The sequence below is a fragment of the Galeopterus variegatus genome, unplaced genomic scaffold (genome assembly GCF_000696425.1).
Source record: "Galeopterus variegatus unplaced genomic scaffold, G_variegatus-3.0.2 Scaffold3770, whole genome shotgun sequence".
In the NCBI taxonomy this organism is placed as follows: domain Eukaryota; kingdom Metazoa; phylum Chordata; class Mammalia; order Dermoptera; family Cynocephalidae; genus Galeopterus; species Galeopterus variegatus.
In genome coordinates, this window is record NW_007729881.1 from 284,689 (window position 1) to 308,663 (window position 23,975).

At 39.3% G+C, this 23,975-nt stretch overlaps 1 protein-coding gene across 4 annotated transcripts in view; it reads right to left on the reverse strand.

Annotated features, from left to right (window-relative positions):
• IGF1 (insulin-like growth factor 1 (somatomedin C)) overlaps window positions 1–23,975 on the reverse strand; it is a 75,003-nt gene that overhangs the window by 18,157 nt on the left and 32,871 nt on the right. For 2 of the 4 annotated variants that reach the window (XM_008585947.1, XM_008585949.1), the window contains exons 3-4: window positions 5,280–5,461; window positions 3,730–3,781 (exon numbers count right to left, since the gene is read on the reverse strand). In XM_008585947.1, coding sequence (XP_008584169.1) covers window positions 3,730–3,781; window positions 5,280–5,461 — 234 coding nt within the window. The remainder of the gene's footprint in view (window positions 1–3,729; window positions 3,782–5,279; window positions 5,462–23,975) is intronic. The other 2 variants (XM_008585948.1, XM_008585950.1) reach the window with 1 other exon arrangement.

Sequence of the window (23,975 nt, forward strand, 5' to 3'; positions counted from 1 at the left end):
TATATATATATATATATATATAAATCCTTATAACAACCGTTTGAGGTAGATTCAGGTTTACCCTTTTTGACAGATGAGAAAACTGAGGCACAGTTATGTTACATGATTTGCCAAGGTCAGACAGCTAGTAAGTGAGAGAACCAGGGTTTAACCCCAGACAGTTTGACTCTACATTATGTACTCTTAATGACCACAATGTGGCCTCTCCAATGCTTCTAACTCTCCTTCATGCCTTGTATAGAGGTTTGCACATTGTAGATGCTCTATAAAAATATTTTTCAACAATTTTATTTCAGGATCATGATTCTATACATATTCCAATTAGTTTTACACACAATCATCAATTTTCCCTAAGAGAAATAGTTGAAGTGGAAACATTGGAATTTTAAATGATGATTAATACCCTACCTACTTAAAGAAAACATTAAGGGGAGTAATAGGTATACAGATATATTACTATAAAGTACTTAGCCATTTGACACCTGTAGCAGTAGGTTCTTGAACAATTTCAATTTAGGCTAGAGAAGGAAATTCCAAACATGTAAGACTTGTGTAAGCAGAGCTCCTTTGCTTTTCCTTTGCACTCTGTACTTGCCTCACTATACTACATAGGATGAGAGGAATCATTGCATCTGAGCAGTGCAACTTATTTTTATGGTTTGTCTACCACTGTTCATCTGCCTATATGACTCACTTGTACATCCATCCATCCATCCATCCATCCATCCATCCATCCATCCACCCATCCAGATGTATCACTAGGTGTTTGGGTACTGATACTAGAAAGGAGGCGATGGAAAGACAATAATAGATTCTTTCTGTTTTCTTATTTCATATTATTCTGGAATCACATATGGGCATTGAAAATGACTGCTTTAGAGTTGATGAAACCCATTCCAAAAAGAAGTGTGTTTTAATGCATAGTTTTGGAGTTAAACATTCTGAATATGGGTGTTTTTTTGTTTTGGGTTTTATTTTTTGGTTCTTTTTTTTGTGGCTGGCCAGTATGGGTCCCAAATCCTTGACCTTGGTGTTACCAACACCACCCTCTAACCAAGTGAGCTATCCAACCAGCCCAAGTTAAACATTCTTTAACTAAGAGTTCTATTACTCTCTTCCTTCCTTCCTTCCTTCCTCTTTTTTTCTTTCTATTTTTTGCTTTAGTTCTTGTTGAATGAAGTTTATGATTTGGTATAGTACCTTCTTTCCTTCCTTCCTTCTTTTTTGCTTTAGTTCTTCTTGAATGAAGTTTATGATTGGGCATAATTATACTTTACCCAACTCTTTCCATAGGACATGGATTCCTAATTCTTCTGCTGATCTGTGGTCCCTTGAAGAGCCATCTGTGTTTACAGGCTACTCTCAGTTGATGGTTGAAGTAGGTATTGGCCTGTGCCTAAGGCTCGTCCCAAAGCATGGATGTCTTAACAGAAGAACTCAGTGTCTCCTGAATAAAATGGCTGGCCAGATGGGCTCATGTCAGCCTATCTTTTGTCTTTTCTGGTAAGCCAGGATCCACTTTGCAACAGCAGCATGGCTTGGCTCCCATGTAGGGCTTCGACATACTTGTAATTGGACTTTTTTCTCCTTGATTGAGCCTTGGGCATGTCCATTATATTCAAAGTATCCTGGGTTTTAAGTGAACCATGGAGGAAGGATGATCCTGGAGTTAGAAAGCATACCAGGGGGATGAAGGACAAGGCAAAAAGGAGATTCCTTTATACAATGACATATTCAAAGTAGGTACTTGGGTGAAATGCTTCATTTCTTTGTTTGGTCATCTTATTATCTCCAAGTGTCATTATTTGCTTGGCTGAACACTTCTTTCTTCCACACTCTCTCAGCTCTTATAATCTTGAGACTTTTTGCTTTATTAACTATGAAGATCCTAATCCTACTGAGTAAATCAAGGGAACTGAAGGAGACGGTCTCAAAGACCTAGATTCTGTGATTCTAGTAAGCTTTTCTTTACCCTCAGAGAAATCCAGCACTCTTGCTCTCAGTCACTGCCTTCCTTCTGGTGGAGAAACATCAAATTAGTGGGAGACTTCATGTGACCATTTCTGCCCATCCTTTTCCTTTTGGAATTCATTCTTAGTCGACTCACTTTGATCGTGTGCTATTATCTGCTGATCAGAAGGAGAACAGCTTAGAACCCAAGCATATCTTTACTCATTTCCAGATCTTAGTATCCTTGTCTTTTTAAAAAAAGGGATTGAACCAAATGATTTTTGAGTCCTCTTCCAGCCCTAACGTAAAGCAGTCCTAGTGTTTTCATGGAGCAGAAACTCATAGGATTTCAGATCTAAAAATCTAGATCTGTGTGTGTGTGATGGGATCGGGGATGAGAAGGGGGAGAGGAAGAGGGAGGGGTGGGGGGACAGAGAGAGAGAGAAAGAGAGAGAGAGAGAGAGATTGATTCTAGGAGATGTAATGAAAAGGCTGTCAGATGTCAGAAGTCTTCTGTTATGGACTGAATTGTGTTTCCCTTCCCCCAAATTTGTATGTTGAAGTCCTAAGCCCCAGCACCTCAAAATATAACTGTGTTTGAAGATAGAGTCTTTTCAGAGGTAATTAAGTTAAAATAAGTTCATTAGGATGATCCCTTATCCAATATGAATGATGTCCTTATACTAAGGGGGTATTTGGACGAGAGACATGTGTAGAGGGAAGATGGTGTAAAGGCATAGGGAAAGGAGAAGACCATCTACAAGTTAAGGAGAGAGGCCTGTGACAGATCCTTCCCTATGGCCCTTGGAAGGGCCGATACCTTGATTTTGGATTTCCAGCCTCCAGACCTGTGAGAAAATAAATTTCTGTTTAAAACACACAGTCTGTGGTACTTTGTTATGGCAGCCCTAGCAAACATATTTTTTACATAAAAACATATTTTTATGTAAAAATATGTAAAAATGTAAAACATAAATATGTAAAAATGTAAAAACATATTTTTACATAAAAACATATTTTACATCTGATTCCAAAGTGCAAAAAAAAGAAAAAAAGTTCAGTGATCACCTCTAAAGGTTACCTCACAGGCCTCACAGGCCCATAGGCAAATACTGGACGCTCTTTGGCCTGAACCCTGGACTTGACTAAGAAATGCAGCCTCCAATGACATTGCTGGAAAGAAAATCTGGGAACTTCTGTGACACAATTCAGTCTTGCTGAGAATTTTGGGCTAATATTTAACTCTGAAAATATATTGACATGGGCAATTCTCTTATAGCAGATTCATACCAATTTTTAAAATGTATAAAAGCCTTGATTTTTTCTGAAATCTTTTACTCTAATTTTTTTTTTGGGGGGGGGGAGGAGAATGGTTTGCCTCTTTTATAATTTTTATTCTTTTTTTCATTCTTGCCACGGTCTTTCTTGGGACTTTGTTGGGCATTATGTGTTTCTTTTTCATTTCTCCATGTTTATTGGTCACACTGCAACCAGGTTACTTCCACTTCTGTCACATTCACCATCTAGTGCCATCGGGCCTACTTTTTTTTCTTCATTTCCTCTACAGCATTTCCTGCTTTTCTTTACTGCTCTCTGCTCCTCTCTCATCATCCTTGCCCCTGTCTGCTTAGTCCTTCTCTCCTTCATTTTCCTCTTTTTGCCTCAGTGTTCAGAGTGTCTAGCTTCAGTCTCCCTCCTGTTCTTCCTTCTTTCCTCTGATCTGCCGAGTGGCTTCCGTCCCCTCCTTCTTTTCCCCTCAGGGGTGTTTCTTTGGCCCACCTTTCCTTCTCCTCTGAGACTTCGTTTTCTTGTTGGTAGATGGGGGCAGATACTGTAAACGTCATAAAAATAATTGTATTGAGAACAGGTGGTTCCCACAGTGTCCCCAGAAACAGAGCCTTTGAGTCAGGCTAGAATTCTCAGGTTCCATATGATGTAGGAGATGGCACTGGCTCAGGAGAGTGGTCTATACCTGTCACAAGACCCAACATTCCAGAATTTTGTGACTCACCTCTGACATCCACCCCCTCCCCACTAGAATCTGAGAGGCACTGGGTCACCTTGGAAGAGAAAGAATAAATCTGCCTTCGCCCTCTCAAGCACACTTTCTTGCCATTTTCACCTAAAAGTTTATTCTGTGGTCCTTGCTCTCTGACTGACCACTGGCTACTGTGTTCTGTGTGTTCCAGGTCCTTCCCAGTCCCCTCCATCACTCAGGTGGCTCCCTTGGGTCACATCTTTGCTGAGCCACTGTGTTCCTCTTCCAGACTCAGCTGTGGTTTAGGACCAGGAAGCAGCAAAGGTGTCATTGTGAACTTCTTGGTCTCTCATCTTGTGCCTTCTGCACAATGTTAGTTTTGACTACAAAGATTAAAACCACATGTTGGCATTTTTTTTTTCCTAACGGAGTCCCCAAGGAGACCTAAATGAGAGCTTTTTCTTTCTGTACTTACCTTCCTTGCTTTCTCTTTTTTGTCCTTCACCTTCTCTTTAGTTCTCACTCTTTCTACTTAATGACTAAAATTTTAGCTAATCCTTTATATCCACCTATACATTCATTCATTCATTCACTCATTTAACAAAAAATTATCAAGTGACTAACGCGCATCAGATGTTTTATGTACTTCTAATAGCATAGATGGTACCTCTAAGGTTTGTTTACAGTCTAGCTTTTAGGAAAAGACACCTGCAAATTTTGATCATTAAAATTTTCTAGGCATTCTCATGGCCAAACAGAAATTTCTATTCTGAATGTTTTTCTTTAATTATCTTTGCCACTGAATGTGAACTTTAAAATAGTTCCCATTCGTCTTTTTTTTTCTTTGCACAATTGCAGAATCCCACAACTTGAAAGATTACATAAAGACTACGTGCTTTGTTATTAATTACAGTTATGACAGACATTAACACTGGTCCAACAGTTGCTTTGTGCAGGCATGTGAAAAGCATCTTAAAGTGTATGCACTAACTTACTTAATTTTGACAACAAAAACTGATGTGGTGGATAGTATTATCCCAATTTTACTGATGAAACAGGGTTGGATAGGTACGTTATTTGGCCAAGGGCTCTCAGCTAGGACTTTAGTTTTGTCTGATACCAAAGCCCCTGTTTAGTTACTGTTTTCCACCATCTTCCCATTATCAGACTGTCCAGAGCAGTGGAGGGAGTATTAGCAATGCGGACATGTAATCCATCCCTTTGGTGGAAATGGAGATTTTTTTTGTGAGCCCTAAGCCAGGAAACTATGAGACAGAATTTCTGCTTGGCCCACTCACATGAATAAGGCAGAACCGCTTGCGGATGGCTGATCCCACCCATGTGGGCTTACCTTCTGAGTCTTGGGCATGTCAGTGTGGCGCTGGGCACGGACAGAGCGGGCCGACTTGGTGGGCTTGAGGGGCGCGCAGTACATCTCCAGCCTCCTCAGATCACAGCTCCGGAAGCAGCACTCATCCACGATGCCTGTCTGAGGCACCCGCCGACTGCTGGAGCCGTACCCTGTGGGCTTGTCTGTACAAATCAAATGCAGAGTGGCCTAGCATTAGGGTGGAATCTGCTATCTTCCCAGTCCACCCCCTCCACACATCTAGTCAACCCACACATTCTCCCACATCTCAACTTCTTCTTGAAGCTTCCTCAAGAATTCCTGATCCTATGGATCCTTCTGGATTCCTGTATGTCTCCTGGAGTCTATACCACACTCATCAGCACTAACTCATTCAGCACACAATTTGTGTTAATTTTCCCAAGTTCTCAGCAACATGTAGACAGAGATCTTATCTATGCCCAATCCTAACCTTTCCTATTGACTTAGGAGGATGCTATGAACATTAATTAAAAGAAGATCACGTAATAAGTTTCCTTAATCTTTTTAGCAAATCTGCACCATATGCCAGACAGCTCAAATGTTTGCTTTTTTTTGCTTAACTGTTTCTACTGTAAAATCAGGTTGAACATCAAAGAGATTTTAACTCTGGAAAAGGCTTCTCATTTTACTGGCATGAAAAGTGAGACTCAAAGTTGGGAATGACTTGCTCAAAGTCATTCATGCAGTAAGTTTTAGAGTCAGGATTCAAACTCAGATCAACTTGCTGCAAGGCCCAAATGCCTTATGGAGCCCAGGAGACCTGTTGTATGATTCTGGACAAGTCACAGAAACTCTCTGGGCCTTAGTTTGCCCATTTGTATAATGGAGTTAACAATATTTTCCTGCTAAGAATTGTTTAGGGATTAAATGAGACAATGTATGAATAACTCTTAGCATAGCACCTAACACATAGTAAGTCTAAATAAATGTTGGTTTCTTTCCACTAGTACCTTTTTCAGGGTCTTATACGGTCTGTGAAGAAGCATTGTCACTATTGACTGCATGAAAAAGCCTTAGAACTTGGAATTGCTAACAAGTGATAGGGCTCCCTCTCTCATCACCCCAGGAGATAAGAACAGCCAATTCTGTTTTCTTATAGAGTAACTACTAGTCTGAAACAGAATGAACTAAATGTCTATCTTTCATATGATTCTGATTGCTCAGAGGGAACACCATGAATCAAATTTCTTTTGATATTTGCAAATCAATTAGACCTCTTTACTTAGCAAGTTGGTTTTGGTTTGGGCACACTTTTACTGGCTTTAGAATTTAAAAAGATGGCAAAACAAGTTTACATGAAACTTAAAAGGTATCTAAATTATTTGTAAGCTTTTTGTCATAGTGAATTTTTTGTTAAACCAAATCTTGCATATACACCAATATATAAAACAGACAAGAGTGAAGCTGCTTTGGCTCAGCGAAGGGCAGAGGGGGACTGGATCTTGGCCTTCTCTTCTCTCCCTTATATCCCTTGGGAGGCAGGGGGCCTGGGTCTTCTCCACTGATATCCAGGCTTCATGCAAGAAAATTCATGAACCACTGATCCAGAAAAAATCCATTTAATCAATCTGACATAGTCAATGTTAACTCCTGACAGAAGAAAGCATTATATTTTAAATAAAAAGTCTTGTATTCACATAATAATAATAATAATACCATATTTAAGAATGGGATTTGAAAGTCAAAATCCTCATGTATATTTTGAACTCCCATGGTAATGGCCTGCTACCAAACTAGTCTGGCAGCGTTGCTGCTTGAAGGGCCAACCGTTCATGGCATCCTCTAAGAACCCAAATGTTTTCCTGATGCTTGGCACAGGAGCCTGGTGGCTGCTTTCTCCCGTAAGGCAGGTTTATTGTCATTCTTAAGGCAGCTGGAGGTAGTAACTTAGTGAGGGTTCATTTGTGGTCTCTCTGGGCGGGGTCTGCTGATCTCTCTTGGAGCAAATGCTGTGGCTCCTCATGGTTGTGGGGTTTGGGAGGGTCTGGACAGACTGGGCCCTGGCAAGCTGAGACTTAGCTGGTCCCCTGAGCAATGTAAACAATGTTTTTTGTTTTTTTGTTTTTATAATCTTTTCCTGGAACTCTAAGTAAGACACAAAAGGGCTTACATGATTCTTTGTAATCTGCAAAGGACTTCTACATACTTTTTTCTAAGTGGCTAGTCAGTTAAGAGTAGCCGATACACTTTAGTTTTTCTCTTGGGGTGGGAAGGAAGGAGAAGGTGACTTGGCTGATTTTGTGATAACTGTCCCTGTAGTCCATCAAAGGCAATGATTGCTCTTTGCTGAAACCATAAATTTCTTAATGAGACATAATTGGGATTTATTTGTTGATTATGAGAAAGTAATTTGATGTTGGCGGCAGGGGGTGGGGGGTTGGTAGGAGTAATTCCAGAAACTTGCAAACTTGGTTAACACAGAAATAATTGATTTCAAAATTTATGCTTGTGAGTTGAAGATGGAGAAGGGTAGACTTTGAGACTCCAGGACCTATTTAGCATGTCCATTTCAAGCACCTCTAACTTAATCCTGCTACTGAGATCTCATAGGTGCTGGATCTCCTTTCCTGCTACAGGAGGAAGACACCAACTTTCGTCATGGGACGGCAGAGACTATTTCTATGTATTGCATATTCCCTTCTTGCTAACTATCAACAGCCATGAAACTCACCACAGGTTTATTTCCTTGTGACATAGAAAGTAACCATCACAGCAAAAAACAACAGCATATACCAGGCATCTGGTTTGTCGTCTCTCTTAGAAGAGCTTAGATTTTCACATGGCTCAGTCTATAAAATAGCTGTAATTCTTAGTTCACACGTTGATGAATTTAGGAACAGAAAATTTTAGGACTTTTCTTAATGTTCCATTGAAGAAAGTTTATCTAATGTTTATATCTTTAAAAAAAATATTGTTGAAACAGTGGTATACAGACTTGGATTTCGTCATAAATATAACTATCAGTTACTTCTAGCTACCACAATCCTAGAGAGATGTTTCTCTGTCTATTCTTAATGTCTATAATGGACTCATTGTTCTTTATTGGGAATAAATAAATGTAGCAAGTGTTTACTTATTGCCTTTTAAAGTTTAATCATCCTTTGAAGTGTCCTATAGGCTTGATTTTTGGTTTCACATCAAGATATTTAACAAACAATCATCATTTCTCACCAATTGAGAGACCACAGTTGAGGGTCAAAGTTTTGTCCTTTATCTTCAAGTGCTTCATATTGCTTCTTTTTCCAGTACCACAGTAAAGATATTTGCTGTTATGGGCTAAAACTAGAAGCCCAATACAATGTGATTTATTAGAAAGGCAATAAAACAATTTGTTTCGGTATCAATTTTGAGAAAAATAGGTATTTTAATTATCTCTAAGTTATAGCTATAGTCATTTTGACATTTTTAAATGAGATGGAACTAATTGTTCCAGGCTTGCCTTTCGAAACTCCTTATTGGACATGATATAATTCTGCTCCAGTGGGCAGAATCAGAATTGGTTGGTGAATTAACAAAAATATTGCCTTCATGTAAGAAAAACATTTCTAACAATTTGAAAATGGGACAGACTTCCTTGAAAAGCAATGAAGTCCCCATTGCTGGAAGCAGTTAAGTAAAGGCTGTATGAATACCTGTCAGAGATCCTATAAGCATATTCCTGTATTGAACACAGTGGATGACGGCTATGGTCATTTCTATTCCAAAGATTTTATAACAAGTGAAGAGATGGAGGAGAAAATGCATATAGACCACATATTCAGTATGGTCAGAAGCCACTTACACTGCCTTCAAGAAGCAGTTTCAAATATTTTCTAACTTAGAAAGTGAAGATTTGTTTTATGTTTATCATTTGAGTTCTCCAAGAAGATCAAAACATTTTTCATTGTCCTTACTTGATGCTACAAAAAAGGTGACTGGGATAGTCCCTTCTACAACAAGGTACAGTCCTAGAATTCTGTTGTTTTGGCATTATGAATTGTTTATATACTCACTCAACTATTAGATTGAATAAGCATGTATAACATTCCACAGAAATTTTCTTGCTGATGAAGTCTTGACATTAAAAATTTATATATTTCTATATTTATTTTGTCAATAGTTTTGCTTCAGAGGTTTCATAGCACGTAGAGCAAAGATTGCTTACCAGACAAGTTGGCCATCACCTAACCTAGACTTTGATTCCTCTAGGAGTAGACATAATGTTTAGTCACAATGCACTGCTGTGTCTTGAAAGTTGGCCAACAGACAGAATTCCAATGGTTAAACAGCTGGCTTCTATAATAACAGCACTTCCCTTTAAATAATGCATGGTCAGTGGAGTAATTCAATAATCTTTAGGGCAAACTTGCTAGTTACAAGGGTTTTGGGCAGAATTGTGGCATCATCAAAACCACACCAATTAGCTGAGTCTCACATTTTGTCATGGATGCAAGCAACTCGCTCCCCTCCATCTCTGAAGGGAAATGTGTGGTGCTGAGATTTACTGGGGTCATCACTTCTGGAGAAAAGAGCTCTGGTAATTCGTCAATGGTGAAAATGGTACTGTATAAGTTTGTGCTTCTTGTAGGTTTCTGGGAATAGTTGGGATGCTGCATTTAATTTTAATTTCCTTTGAAACTTCCCTTCTTGCTTTTTGAGAAAGCTTTACTTTAACTATTTTCACCCTATCATTGGAAAGAGGAGATGTTGATTCAAAGAATCAGAATTTAAATAATAAAACATGCAAACATTTTCTAAATAGGGATATAATTTTAATTCTAAAAACATACACTTGTTACTGTTTGGATTCTAAGGAATAAAACTATTCTCTGTAAATTTGTGAACAGGAGGAAGTTCCAAAATGGATCATTTTTTGAAAGCAAAAAAAAGAGGTAAGAAAATTCAAGTTGGATTTTGAGGGCTATTTCTAGAAAATTCACAATTATGTGTCTGATAAAAAACACAAATGGGATTATTAGCTAAGAAGAAACTAATCTGCACCTAACTTTGATTAACTAAGGATTGATTACACAACTAAATATCACAGTTAACATCTGTAGAAACCAGAAATGTAGGTTTCTTACACCAATTACTTCTTTCAGAACTCCAGACACGTTGACAATCTAGAATGACTAGGATTGGTTAGATTCTTAGGGCAATATTGCTCTGTGGGCTACCTACCTAATAAAAATTCATTTAGTTGACATAATTTTGTGTGGTGTACTAGTAGGAAAGTTGTGTAAGATGTGAGTAATCTTAAAAAAAGTTATTTTCATTTTAGCATTTTAATAGCTATTTTCATTTGTGGAAAAAGGAGAATCACTTCCCAATCTTTTCTATACATTTGATGGTTTTGTATGGAAAAATGGACTCCTTTCATGAATTCCTAATGTAAGGAAAATTGTGATAAGATTATTATCCAGATCCAAAATGTAATAAATTAAATGGTCAATATTTCCTGAATTCAAAGGATTTGCATTTAATTTAAAACATTTTGAAAGTAAATATTTTACCTTTCAAAAAATTTCTATGGAAATCACACTTGAATTGAAGCAATTATTGAGGTATACATAGTTATGTGCTTAGTAAAGATATGGAAAGAAGCTTTTACTACTGTCTACTGGCCACATCATTATGCATTTAGAGTAACATGGATACATACACCCACATACTCAAACACATATTGAGGAATTAAGTGAATTATTGTCAGTAGCAGAGCTGCTGTCAAACATTTTGAAATTAGGATTATTTATGAGAAGCTTTTCTAAAATATAGATATTGTCTGCTTTGTACTTTGCTAGTGGACCCTGTACATTGCTGCTTTTCTGTGGAAGAATCTTTCCAAGTAAGATTGACCTTTGGTATCTGTAAAAGTGAACACTGAGAAAACGTTCTCTTTTCTGTGAACTGCATGTCATAAACTTTTCTTGAAAACCTATCAAATTTAGGCATCGATTTCACTTTTGGCCTGTGTTAATTTTTAATTGCCAGTGTTTGCTGGTCCCACTAGCTTTCAATTGGACGAGATCATCTTTTCCAGGAATCATGGCCCTTTATAACCTGTCACCATCCTCACTACTCAGCAACTCTTTCTCAGCCACTAAATCTCCATACCCAAAAGACCAAAGTCTTCCCATTACCCAATCAAGTCAATGTTTATGTCTCTCTGGGTCTAAAAGAAATGAGCAGAGCTTTACGGGGCTGCCCCTTTCTTGAGTGGCTCCCTTCTTTTGGAAGGGCAGCTGTGAAAAGGGTGCCATTCAGCCCACCTTGGTTTCTAAGGCCAGGGAGCTAAAGTGCAAGGCCTAGGGACAATAATAAGTAAAGATTCAAAGAAGAAACATCACAGTTTTAGGAGTCTTTGGAGAAATGGGCCGACAGAGTGGGAAGCAATGTGATGTATTACTTTAGCCTGATACAATACCCTGGAGGATGAACGTCTTGCCAGGACAGCACAATTTACTAGCTTAGGTCTGATTCCAGGGCTTGGAGGAGATAGATGTAGCCAACAAAATTATACTTTGGCAAAAGAAATGCTTTGCTAGACATAAATGTTGTCCTAAGGGAATGGTTTGGCTTATCAACGTCTAAGGTGAAAGATAGTCAAATGCCAAGAAGTCATTTTTATGTTTGAATTATTTCAGTGGGGTCTGCTATGTAAGTTAGCTACCATATTCTAGTTTTATAGTTTTTATTATTTAGATCATATTACAGGATTTGAGTATGATCTGCCTGTGACATCTGTCATACTGATGGTGAAGGCAATATGTGCAGTGGTTAAAAGCACAGGTTTTGGAGTCAGACAGGTCTGGATTCTGCCACTTATTCACTGTTAACCTTTATTTGGCAAGGCACCAGATCTTCTAAGACTCAGATCCTCATATGTGAAATGGACATAATGAGAGTACCTCCCAGGACTGTTGTGAAGATTAAGTGATAATGTATGTACAGTGTTTTGCACAATGTCTGGTATGCAGTAAACTACATAAATGTTGGCTATTATCATTATCATTATTATGGAGTTGAGTTAGTTAACATAGCTAGTTGGGCAGGTATCCTTTTCCTCCCTTACTCTTAAAAATACATCCTTTCCAAAATTTGGTTGAAACAGATGGCCTTTCTAGATAAAAGAGGACTGTTTTCCATTAGAATAAATGAATAACTGTTCCCTTGAAAGAATATCCTAATATCCAGTTGTGTAGACTGTCCTGAATAGTTTTAATCTAGAATAAATACTCTATCAAAATGGATCCTCCAATCGAGTCAAATAAGAGGAAGTCACATGGGATTATCTTGACCCCTCGTTACCTCTGATTTCTTCCAAATAGTCCACTGGTTAAAATAGTTGGTTTTTCAGTGTTAGTATCCATACATCTTATTTCAAAACCATGCTGCAAGGCATGGGATGGGTGGTTTCCCCATCACTTTCAACCAGCGTATGTATTTCTCTCCTCTCTCTCCACTTCATTTCTCATCTCTTTCTTTTCTTTTTCTCTTTCCTCTCCTCTCCTGCTGTTGATAGCTATTAGTATTCCTTTTACTCATGATGAGCTTAGAGAGCAAAAGCTCATGCTATGTGGAGTTGGAGTTCACAGTAGGCTAAGAATTAGAGTTTAGTTCCCTCCCTGGGTTGACTCAAAACTGGGGCTTGCTCTCCTTCCACCCATGCTTTGGGAATAAGCAATAACCAAGTATACAATGTCACCGGCCCACTTAATCACTACTCCATCTTGGACACATGCCTGAAAGAAATGAAAACAGACAAGAGAAAGAATAAGAAGGGATGCTGAGGAATCACATGTGTGGATCTTAGTTATCTCAGTTTTTGAGAAAAGCTGTGATGAAATTGTAAGCTGAGTCTGGCTCCAATCTGGAGATTGCAGCCATGTCACCACCGTTATCTCCTATACTTACACTGTTATTGTTAATTTACTCTTTCAGATGCGAGAAGAGAGGCCTTGTAGGCAAAGCATTTGTGAATAGAGGGTATCGCCCCTCTTTCTGTTGCCACAGAAGGATGAATCAGCTGAAGGGGTATTAAACCACATTCTCTTTATAATTTTAGTTTCACTCTAAATTTTATCTTTTCTCTTTTCTTTGCAACTTGGCACCTGCCCTGCATTCTCAGGGGCCCTTCTCCCTGTCAGTCTTCTCATTTGGGCCTCTGTTTTATGCTCAGGGCACATCTGGACATTGTCCCAGGGTGGGTGAGTGTGACAGGGTCAGGATGGCAGGTGAAGGGATAGTGGCTGCCAGGGAAGTCTGGCATGTCTGAAGGCAAAGTGTTGGGAGGTGGAGGCCCTGTAAAGAGAGGCATTTGGGCCTGCATCAGGGAGTAAACTGTTGGAAGACAGCCTCCACAGCAGCAGAAACAACTCTTGGCACTACTGCAGAGAAAGAAGCAGCCAGAGTCAGTGACAGATTGAACACAGGGAGAGAGGGAAGGAGGGAGGGAGGGAGGGCAGGAGTAGATGGTTAGGGTGTTACATGATCTAAATAACTGCATGGGGTACACTTGAGTGCCAGTTGGGTTGTGTGTAATGTCCCTTTCATGCTGTGGTATCGACAGTGTTGTTCTTGGATAGAAACACTGGGGAGCGTTTCTATAGCACCTAGCACAGTGCCATATGCAGAGAGGGAATAAAAAGAAGGCAATATGCTATATTGAAAACAACACTGGATTCCAGCCTTGGATCCTTTGTGTGGACTCACAAGTCCCCCAAACTCTCTGAGATTTAGTTTTTTCTCATGTAGACAACCAAAGTAGGAGATAATATCAATCACTCCTTCTAAAAATATGACTAAATATTATCTGGATAGTTATGCTACCCACTTTTTAATTAATAATGTATATTATATTAATTAATAATGTGTACATATATCTCTCCCAAATAATAGGGAAATATAGTAGTGAGAAGTTTGATGAGCGAACCAAGAGTTTCTTCTTTGTCAGGTTTAATTTTAGATATAAACAAGATTTATAGGCTGAATTTAAGGAAACCAGGAATCAGTGTTGAGTTTGATGGAGGAAAATTGGGAAAATGTCCAATCTGGCAATGGGCTTCAGTAAGGGAAGGAGACAAGACCTTCTATGAGGATTGCAGAAGCCAGCTCAAGATGGGATACACATGTGAGTTGGGAGGAGGAGTAGAAATAGCCCTTAAGAGAATCATTTGCTGGAGCTGTTGAAGTGGTAGACAGAATCAAACCACATTTTGAAAATCAGGGTTCTAAAGGAAGAGAGATAACCCTCACTTCTGTGGGCACTTGGAAATGAGAATTAGTGTGAGAAAAGTCTTTCTAGAAATCCCTGGGCTTGGCCTTTTCCTATTACTCTTCATGAAGCTGCATCTTCAGAAGATGAGTAAGGGATTACTGTCTCTGCCCTAGAAGGGTTGGTAATATTGTTGGTAATAACAGAATGCTTAACTTCCTAGCACTGAGCATAGGCTAATATTTTATTTCACTAATTTCTTTGGTATCTGTCAGTGGTATATGAATCCTTTGTGTGATATTCATTTTCTTTCAGGTGGACAGATGCAGTTTCCCTGAAAATGTCCAGCTACAACTTCATGTTGTCTCATCTCTGATAATGTGAATGGGCTCCTAGACAAGCCATCATCTGTGCCATTAGTACTCAACATTTGTCCAGAGGACAAAATTAGAGATAAAGATTATGAACATGGTTTTTCAAATGCTACCCCTTTTTGATAAAATAAACTCATGATAAGTTTACTAAAATTTTAAAATCTGTACAAGGAGTTCTCAAGCAAGTCGTAGTATTATTCATCAAAATAGCAAGCAAGTATGCACAGTGAGGTTGAATGGTTCATTAAGAGTGTGATTACATCATTTCAGGAAATTTCAGATAAAATCTGGATTCATCAGAGCATTATTTCTTTTCTTTCTGTGGCATTTTGAGCTATAATTTTTCTCCCCTTTTCCCTTAATATTTGGTTGCTTAAACATGATGAAGAGACTTTAAGTGCTTTCCTCAAATTATAGTGTTTTAGAATTTCATATATCTTTAGGCACTATAGCAAACTCAAGGTCAACTGAAGAGGCCTCTTAGTAATCTTCTGTAAATCATCGAGCCTATTAGCTTTTAGCCACCTCTCTCCTCCCAACTCACCCCTCCTTCCCTGAATATTATTTTTCTGAATTGAAGAAGTGAACTATGAATAAGGAGAAAGAGAGAGAATCATGGTCAAGTTATAGCTTGTCTCCAAGCTAAATCATGTTCTCATCTTTATTTCATCTGGGACCAACATCATGTCTACATCTCCAAACCTCATTAAATGCTTTTTAGCAAATATAATAATCCATCAAGAAAAATCTCTGATTCTATTATTTATTTTACTAAATTCAGCAAAGAAAAAATATTTTTCAGCTTGTGATATTGGCTGGAGAAATTGCCATCTTTTTATTTTTATTTTTTCTTACTCACTGAAAAATGCTTTGGATGGCCACTTCACCCTGCTCAGGGGCCCACTCTGAGGCAATGGCCTCTTGGCCCAGCCAATCCCTCACTTCTGTGAATTTCCTTTCTGAGAACTAGAGACTGTTGCTCCAGTAGTCAATTTCCAATTCATCACCAAACCTATTCACTGTTGCAGAATTAGTTGATGTCATTGAAAATAAGCAACGTGAGGCCTAATGCGACACACAGCTGGGGAGGCTCCTTTGGTGTAGGGAGGTTGGGCCAGGACAACTGCTTGTGAGCTCTTTTATTTCCCCTGATGCTTGCCTTCTGTCTGCTCTCTCTGGCTCAGATCTGAATTTGGGAAAACTGCGTGGAGGCATTGCCTGTGTTAGTACATAGTCTAAATGAGCTCTGTACTAACTCTAGCAGGAAGTGAGGGCCTAAGTTCAGAGGCTAAATGCTCTCTTCTGATACACAGGTTTTCAGCAGTGCAGCCTCCATTCTGTTTTCTCAGCCTTCCAGCCAGTATTTGTTTCCTTGTAACCTCACTCAAAGCTACTCACCTTTGGGAGAAAGGAGAATATCACATCCATTGACTTCTTGATGGGTACGGTCTCCATAATCTCCACTATGCCAACTAGATGCATATCTATGTGCAAACTACATATATAAACCTTTAGACTGATGAGAAGAAATGACCCTCAAGGTTTTGTAGCAGCTTCCATATAATAGAGATGGGAAGAAGGGAGTGAAGGTTTTGCCTCTGAGTAGTAGGAGTTCAGATAAGAGAATGTGGAGAGAGCCACACACATTCTCATTCCTCAACTGTTAGTTCAAGTCTTTGAAGATGACTTTTAAGGAAAATGAGGGTGTTGGTTCAGGAACATTTTAATCCACTTCTAAAGGCTTGCTAATTTATTTTTCTTCTTAAGCAATGTCTTTTCTTTTGCCTGCTCATCTTTCTTCTTCACTTCTGGTCCAAGAAGATACCCTAGTAAAGGTTACCTATGAAGTCCTCCTCTTCCCCTATGTTCTCATTGAACCAGCACTCCCACAGTCCATTGAGATCTGCCTGTGGCAGGCTCTTTCTTCAGCTGTACTATGAACTGCTATAAATTCCTTGCATTCTTCAAAACATCTGTGCCTTCTTTTGCCACATCTTTTTTCCTGGTACGCAACAGGCCACAAATCACCCTATACTTCTCTTTCCAGGCTGTTGATGTCTTATTACTATCCTTTCAAACCAAATTCCTCCCAAATCCTTGGCTGTGGCTCTTGGCCTCCAAGCCTTGTCATCTCCTCCATCTGGGTTACTCATCTGCAGCATCACTAACAGTGTCTCCTTCTCCTAGCTTTTATCTGGCCTGAAATTTTACATTTCTCCAAATGTCAGAATTACTAGCAGACCATGCTACCCAATTTAAAGGTTAGCTAAGCTCCCTTCAACACAGTAGTGCAGACAATACCTCCATGAAAGCAAGAACACTTGAGAAGACTCAAACTAGAGGTTACTGATTAGCTAGTGAGAGAGAAGGTGCTCTAATAATACCCCAAAATATAACCAAATGAAGTCAGAAGCTTCTCCTAAACATAAGGTTCTCTTTGACATTTAGAAAAATCAGGGACTTTGCAATAACACACACTGCCAATAGCTTCTTTTTATTGATTGCTAATGGTTAAATTACTAAATAGTAAACATTATGTCTTATGTTAATTACATCCTTATAGTGTCTACATGAAGTAGGCATTATTACTATATCCATTTTGCAATACTAGGAAATTGAGGCTTAGCAAGGTTAAGTTACTTGATTCAAATTATACATTTGAGTAGAGCTAGGTCATCTTAACTGGGAACACCTTGAATGTGGAAGAATTCCTGGTGATGAAAAACTCTAAAGTTGATACCATTACTGGGATTCTCAAGGGCACATGATGCTAATATCCATGGGGGATATGAATGGGGTCATCTAAGTCAGCTCACCAACTGCAGTGTTTGAGCACATGCAGTAGACAAAGTTTTATCCTAGGTATTCTGGAGAATGCCAGAGGAATGCTATGCATGGCTTTTGCCCTTGAGAGAGAAGTCCATGCACTTCTGCAGTTTAGGGCATGGCTGGATATTGGATGTTCACATCTCACCCAGTTCACTGTTACTCTTTCAGTTTTAGATAGGGCAGTCAGCTCAGTCATATGACCAGACCATACTGTTTCCAAACCCCTTGAATTGCACACAGTTACAACAACTTTAGCAGACAAAGAAATAGAGATATTTTGCCCATAATCTTGATATCCCAACAAATTACATTATCTTCATTTTTCTTTTCTTTTCTAGTTCTCATCCAGACATACACATTATTTTGACATAGCTATAGTCACAGCCTAAATTTAATGTAGTATTATATTTTTTCCTACTTAATATTACAGTGCAACCATTTCCATATTACTACATAGTCTTCATAATTATAATTTTAAAACTGCATAATGTTTTATTGAGTAGACTTGCCATTATTTGTTTCTTTAACCATTCTCCTATTATAGACATTTGGGCTTTTACCAGTTTTATTATTATTTTAACTAATGTAGTAATAAGTGGTTTTGTACATATAACATTGTACTCATAGACCATTTACAAGAATAAATTGCCAGGAATGGAATTACAGAGTCAAAGGGTATTATCAGGCAATCCTATTTTGATGAAAGCCCACAATTTTGCATAAGGACCAGAAGGAATTTAATCAACAAAGTAAATAATTATATTCAGTTTTTCTCCGAGGATAAGAGACAGCCAAGGTGCAGCACAAACAGTAATCTCACCTGCATCCTATGAATTAGAATAATGAACCAATTTTTGTTTTCAATTATTAGTGTAGTTTCCTCTAAAGGAAACATGGGGTGTAACCAAAACTTGGGCTTGGAATTCAAAGGTTTGCTAAGTAGAAGAAAACCCAAGGAAAATGAAATTGATAACAAGAGATCCTGGTTTTCAATGTTCAAAATCACCAAGTACCTGTGAGTTTTCTGTTCTAAGGTGGGGAGGGGAGGATTCAAGGGAAACAACCACAAAGACAGTACCACACCCCAGTATATGGAGTGGGGGAGTTTGCATCTAAATAACGAAGGCTCTGTTCCCATGCTTCTTCTGAACCCAAGTCCTCTCTGGAGAACCTGGCTCCTGAACAATCTGGTATCTCTCAATCTTCTTTTGGGTCATAATATCCCTGACAACCTGTCTTCCCGTCCAACCCCAAATTTGACCAACCACATCTGCCCTCCTTTCACCACATTATTTTCCTGCTTGTAATCATTCAATCTCAAATGTTTATTGATCACCTACTATATTATAGACACTGTTCTTAGTACTCAGGATAAGAAGCCAACAAAACAGACACAAATGGGATAACAAGTCATCATCACCTTGTAACCCTGATTACTGTGACAACCTTAAAGAAAACCATAGGGCAGGGATGCTGAATTCAACAGTTCAATGACAATTGCTCAGAGCAATTGTTGAAATCTGAGTCTAGTGAGAGAGGATGTTGCTTCAGGCCCCCGTGAGAATTCTTGTCTGAGTACTTCATTCCTATTAACCTCTCTAAATACGTAAAATGATTACTTTGTGCATCATAAACTAGCACTTAACTATATATTTGCTTTTATTTTCTGTTTTATTAAGACTAGCTCATTTCCCCAACTTGATTGTAGGCATCTTGAGGGCAGAAACTGCAGTTTCATGCTTCTGTGTCTAGAAGTGCAGACTGGGTACTTAGGCACTTTGTAAGTGCTCATTGATTAGTGGATTGACAAGTCAGGTGCACAAACAGAACAGTATGCAGAGAGAAGGAGTGTGAGGAAATTTTTCTTCTGGAGAGAAGAGAAGAGGCAATGAGGACTGCAGCCCTGGGAAAGACCTCTTATACTTAAAAAAACTCCAGAAGGTCTTCAGATCTCTTTTGATAATTGCCTAATAAAGGTAACCATATGTTAGTCTGGTAGCAGAACCAGTTTTATTGCAAAACAGAAAGAAAAAAAAAATCATAACTCTCCAAAGAAAGAAACTGAACTGAAACGAAAAACACATGTTGACCTTTTTCCCTTCCCTGTATTTTTTATTTGAACAGTCTATGTCATTCTGAATTCCAGCTAGCACCTGAAGACAACGAGCCAGGTCTCAGGGAAGGAAATCAGAGCCTTGACAAATTCCCCAGCCAAATGGAAAGCTAGCAACCAAGGGACGTCCTCTGATACTGAAAGCTGCTTTTTCTAAGTACCCAGTACAGTTTATTTTTAAGCTTTCAAAACTGCCAGGTGGGTATTCAAGCCAATCTGCTCAATTTTAAAACTTACCTCACAAGACAGATATCTCAAGAACCTAAATCTGCCTTTTCTATGCCCCCACCCTTTATAACCTCTTAGGGTAATGCAGAGAAGCTCAAAAGGTGGGGTGAGTTTGGAGCACACCTTCAGACCACATCGTCAAAATGTCCTTTTTTGAATCATTCACAATTAATGACAAAGGAGGCTGAAAGGGAAGTACAGCATTGACGACTGCCTACAGAACCAAGGTGGTTATACAAACCCAGGGACATTCAGTTTTGCAAAAGAAAAATCATAGTTTGTTATTTGTCAGTCAGGCTACATTGAATCATCAAAATTTCACAAGCAAGCGTTAGAATCAATCTTGCTGAGGAAACAGGGTTAATTAATCCAACTGCTTCCATTCAGAAGTGGCAGGAAAAGGGCAAATGATGCTCTGTTTCTTTTCCGGGCCTTTCTCATGAGATTGTGTGAGGCTCTCACAGCTTTAAATCAAAGAGTGTCCTGCAGGCAGGAAATCCATATTGGGTGCTCCATGAAGGCAGGAGGGAAGGCCGGCTGCTGCTGGCTCAGCAGTTCCAGCCTTCCTCCAGGTCCCTGTTTCCATTTCCCTTTTAGGAAAAAGATGAGTTTTTAATGATTTTCTTTCTAGTCACTTCCTTCCCATTGTCTCATTAGGTCATTTTAGCATATGCCTTCTTCACAGATCTATTTCTGGAAAAGATCAGAGGGAAAATGGCCTCATTCACTCATTGAGAAGTCAACTGGGTATCCCCAGTGTTGGCTGGTACCTCTGTATTAAAGGGACTCCCTGCCCTCCCTAGGTGTTTCTCACATGACAGCCACCATAGGACTCCTTGGAGAGGAGCCTGCCATAGGCACAGATATGCATATTAACAGGCCTTGTGTTCTGAGCACCCCACCAAGACTGAAGAAAACTTGAGAGGTTGGTAAAACACTTGGTCTGGTCACAAGTAGCCCACAGGCTAATCAAAAACATGGACCAAGAGGTCAGTGTGATCTGAGAGCAGAAACTTATTGGAGCTTTAGCACTGAGGAACAGTGCATTATGAACCATGACATCCCAGCAAAAGTTAGCTCTGGGTCTTGGAGAAGATACCATGGGACAGGTTGGTTTGCTATAGAGGACTGGTTCAGAGGAACAGAACTCTGCTAAGCTGGAAAGTCTTCAGGGTCTCCTCATCAGAAAGGCTTCCCCTGCTCATACCATCTACAATAGCCACCACCAGCATGTCCATCTTTCCATTGTTTTCTTTCAAAACATTGATCAAGATTTGACATGGTCCTATGTATTTATTGGTTTACCTGTACTTTGTCTCCTTCCTCCACCACACCCATTGGAATGTGAGATCTAGGAAGTCAAGAGCCTTTTATTCCCTGTCACTGCTGTGATCACAATGCCCACAATAGCTCTGAAAAGAGTAAGTGCTTAAAAATACATTTTGTGTAATTGTATGGACATGGTCGTGACTAGATAGAGAAACTGGTGTGCTCATCGCTGTATCCTCAGTGCCTCTCCAGTGGGCTCAAAAGGTGCTGAATAAATGAATGGAGAGGGGTGGTCTGCATTGTTTTTCATGCTCAAACTATGCTTGTGGGTATTGGGAGAAATGAGTGATATACAGGCCCTTCTGGGATTGACATAAATTGAGATTCTTTCCTCAATGACAAATAATAGAATAGAATGTTTTTCAGATTACACTAAGTCACAAAAAGCTCTTCAAATGTTAGAAGGTAGGATTTGAATTTAAAGAAAACTTTAACAATTTAGAAAGGAGGAGTTATTAAAAACAGAAAGATGTTTGAAATGGAAAAAAATGAGCTCCATCTGGCAAAGACAAGTACTATAGCGAAATTGCTGTGGGCCCTGCGTGAGCGAAAAAATACTACAACAATTGTAATATGAGATGGGTGTATGTAGAGAATTATGAAATGAAAGCCTGGAGAGTAATCTTTCCACAAAACTTGGCATGGCTGAGGTTTTAATTAGAGTGGGAACTCAGATTTCATCCTCCTATTTTAAGACTCATTGGAGAAGCTGGAAATGATCCAGCTAGGAGTAAAAAAAAAAAAAAAGATTAAATGGGTGGAAAATGAAGTTAAGATCTAGCCTCAAAAAGAAAAGGCTAAAAGGTGACTTAATCACTACCACCAGGTATAAGAAAGGCTATTATTACACAGAATATTCCTTTTCATCTCTACTGTGGACTAGACAAGGGTAAACAGACTCAAGCTACATTCAAAATATTTCCACTTAAACATTGGGAAGAATTTCTTGATTATAAGGGGGAAACATGCCGACCTGAGGCACTGTGGGAAGCTGAGAAATTGCTACCCTGGAGATCTGTAAATGTAGGATGACAACCATCTGCCTTGGAAGGCTTAGATAGGGGCAGGGGACTGGACCTAAGGACCTCTTGGCTTTCCTTCCATCTTTGATTCTGTGTTCAGAATCACAGCCACTAAGCACCCCCATTCTACAGTAATCCTCCATTCCCATCATAAGACAGACCCCACACTGTCAAAATCCAAATGGCTTCCCCTGGGAGGAGCTCAATTGTTCTCTTCTGAATGGGAAGGAAACTGATAGTGTTGCTTCAGCTGCTTCCCTTCTCCAGCCCCCACAGAGAAGCCAGTTTTGTCCTGATGGGCCTTCCCAAATACTGGGATGGGCCTGCTTCTCCATCTTGTGTGGGATTAGAAGATATGGATCCAGTTGGAGACAGTCAGTTCCTCCAAGAATCATGGAAAGTCCGAGCTACAAGATCTTTCAGAGCTAATCCAGACCCATCCCCCTGCCACTCAAATGAGGAAACTGAAAACTTGGAAGATTAAATGACCTCCCCAGGTCATGCAGCTGGTTCTTTTTCCACAGTAGTAAAATCCAGGCTTTCTGGCCCCATGTTCCACACTGTGCTTTTACTACCTGTGTCTGTACTTTAGTTAGAAGGAACATTTTTAATGCTGATAAAATGTCTACAGTCCTGTCTGTGGTAGCTGAACTGCAGGTGAAAGGATGAGAAAGGGAGAGCAGAAAGTCTAACAGTAAAATGTTTGGCAGCATTATTCATCTTGAGTGAGTGAGGATAGATCACCCAGACTCTCTAGCAGATCAATTTCTCCATATGCAAGTGAGGACTCTGGGCCAGGAACATTTGAAGACTTATACCAACTCCAATATGTTATGATTCTGTGATCTGAAGTTTTACTTACAAAAATAATAATGAATAGAAACTCAGCTGCTGGTATAAAAGAATGGGTTTTTTTGGGAGATCATTTGTGATATAACTGGATGGCACTCAGTCTTCTTGAGACTCTAAAATGGCCATTTTCTTTTTTTTTCTTCCTATTTTGAAAGATAATTTACAAATTTAATATTTTGGATGTGGGGCATTCTTCAGCTATCACCTATACAGGGAAACTTGCAAGTCTGTTCTTCTGTGCTGCCTTCCCTTTGGGCTTTGGACCAGCACCCTAATGACTTGTGGGAATTGTCTTCTGAATGTTCCAGTATGACTTAGTATCTCTAAAACCAAAGTCAACATCTTTGTCATTGACCAAAGTCAATGTCAACCAAATTCAAGTCAAACAAAGTCAAATCCTCCTCTGGATTTGCCCATGTCTGAACCATTATCCTCTTGCTTACCCCGACTCAAAATCTCACAATTATCTTTGGCTACTTTCTACTCCTTTTTCTTTTTATCTAGGAAGGCAACATATTGCATCAAGTTGTCCATTAGCATAGGTCTCAGGTCTCCCTCTTACTGCCCTTTCCTACTGCTCCTGCAAAATTCCAGGCACTCATGATGCTACTGCTTCCAGCTTCTTTCTACCCTTTGGATGAGTGAGAGCAAAGTGGGGCAGGTAACAGAAGATGGCAGTTTCAGGAGTTATAGTGACAACTGAGAGTGGACAAGGCT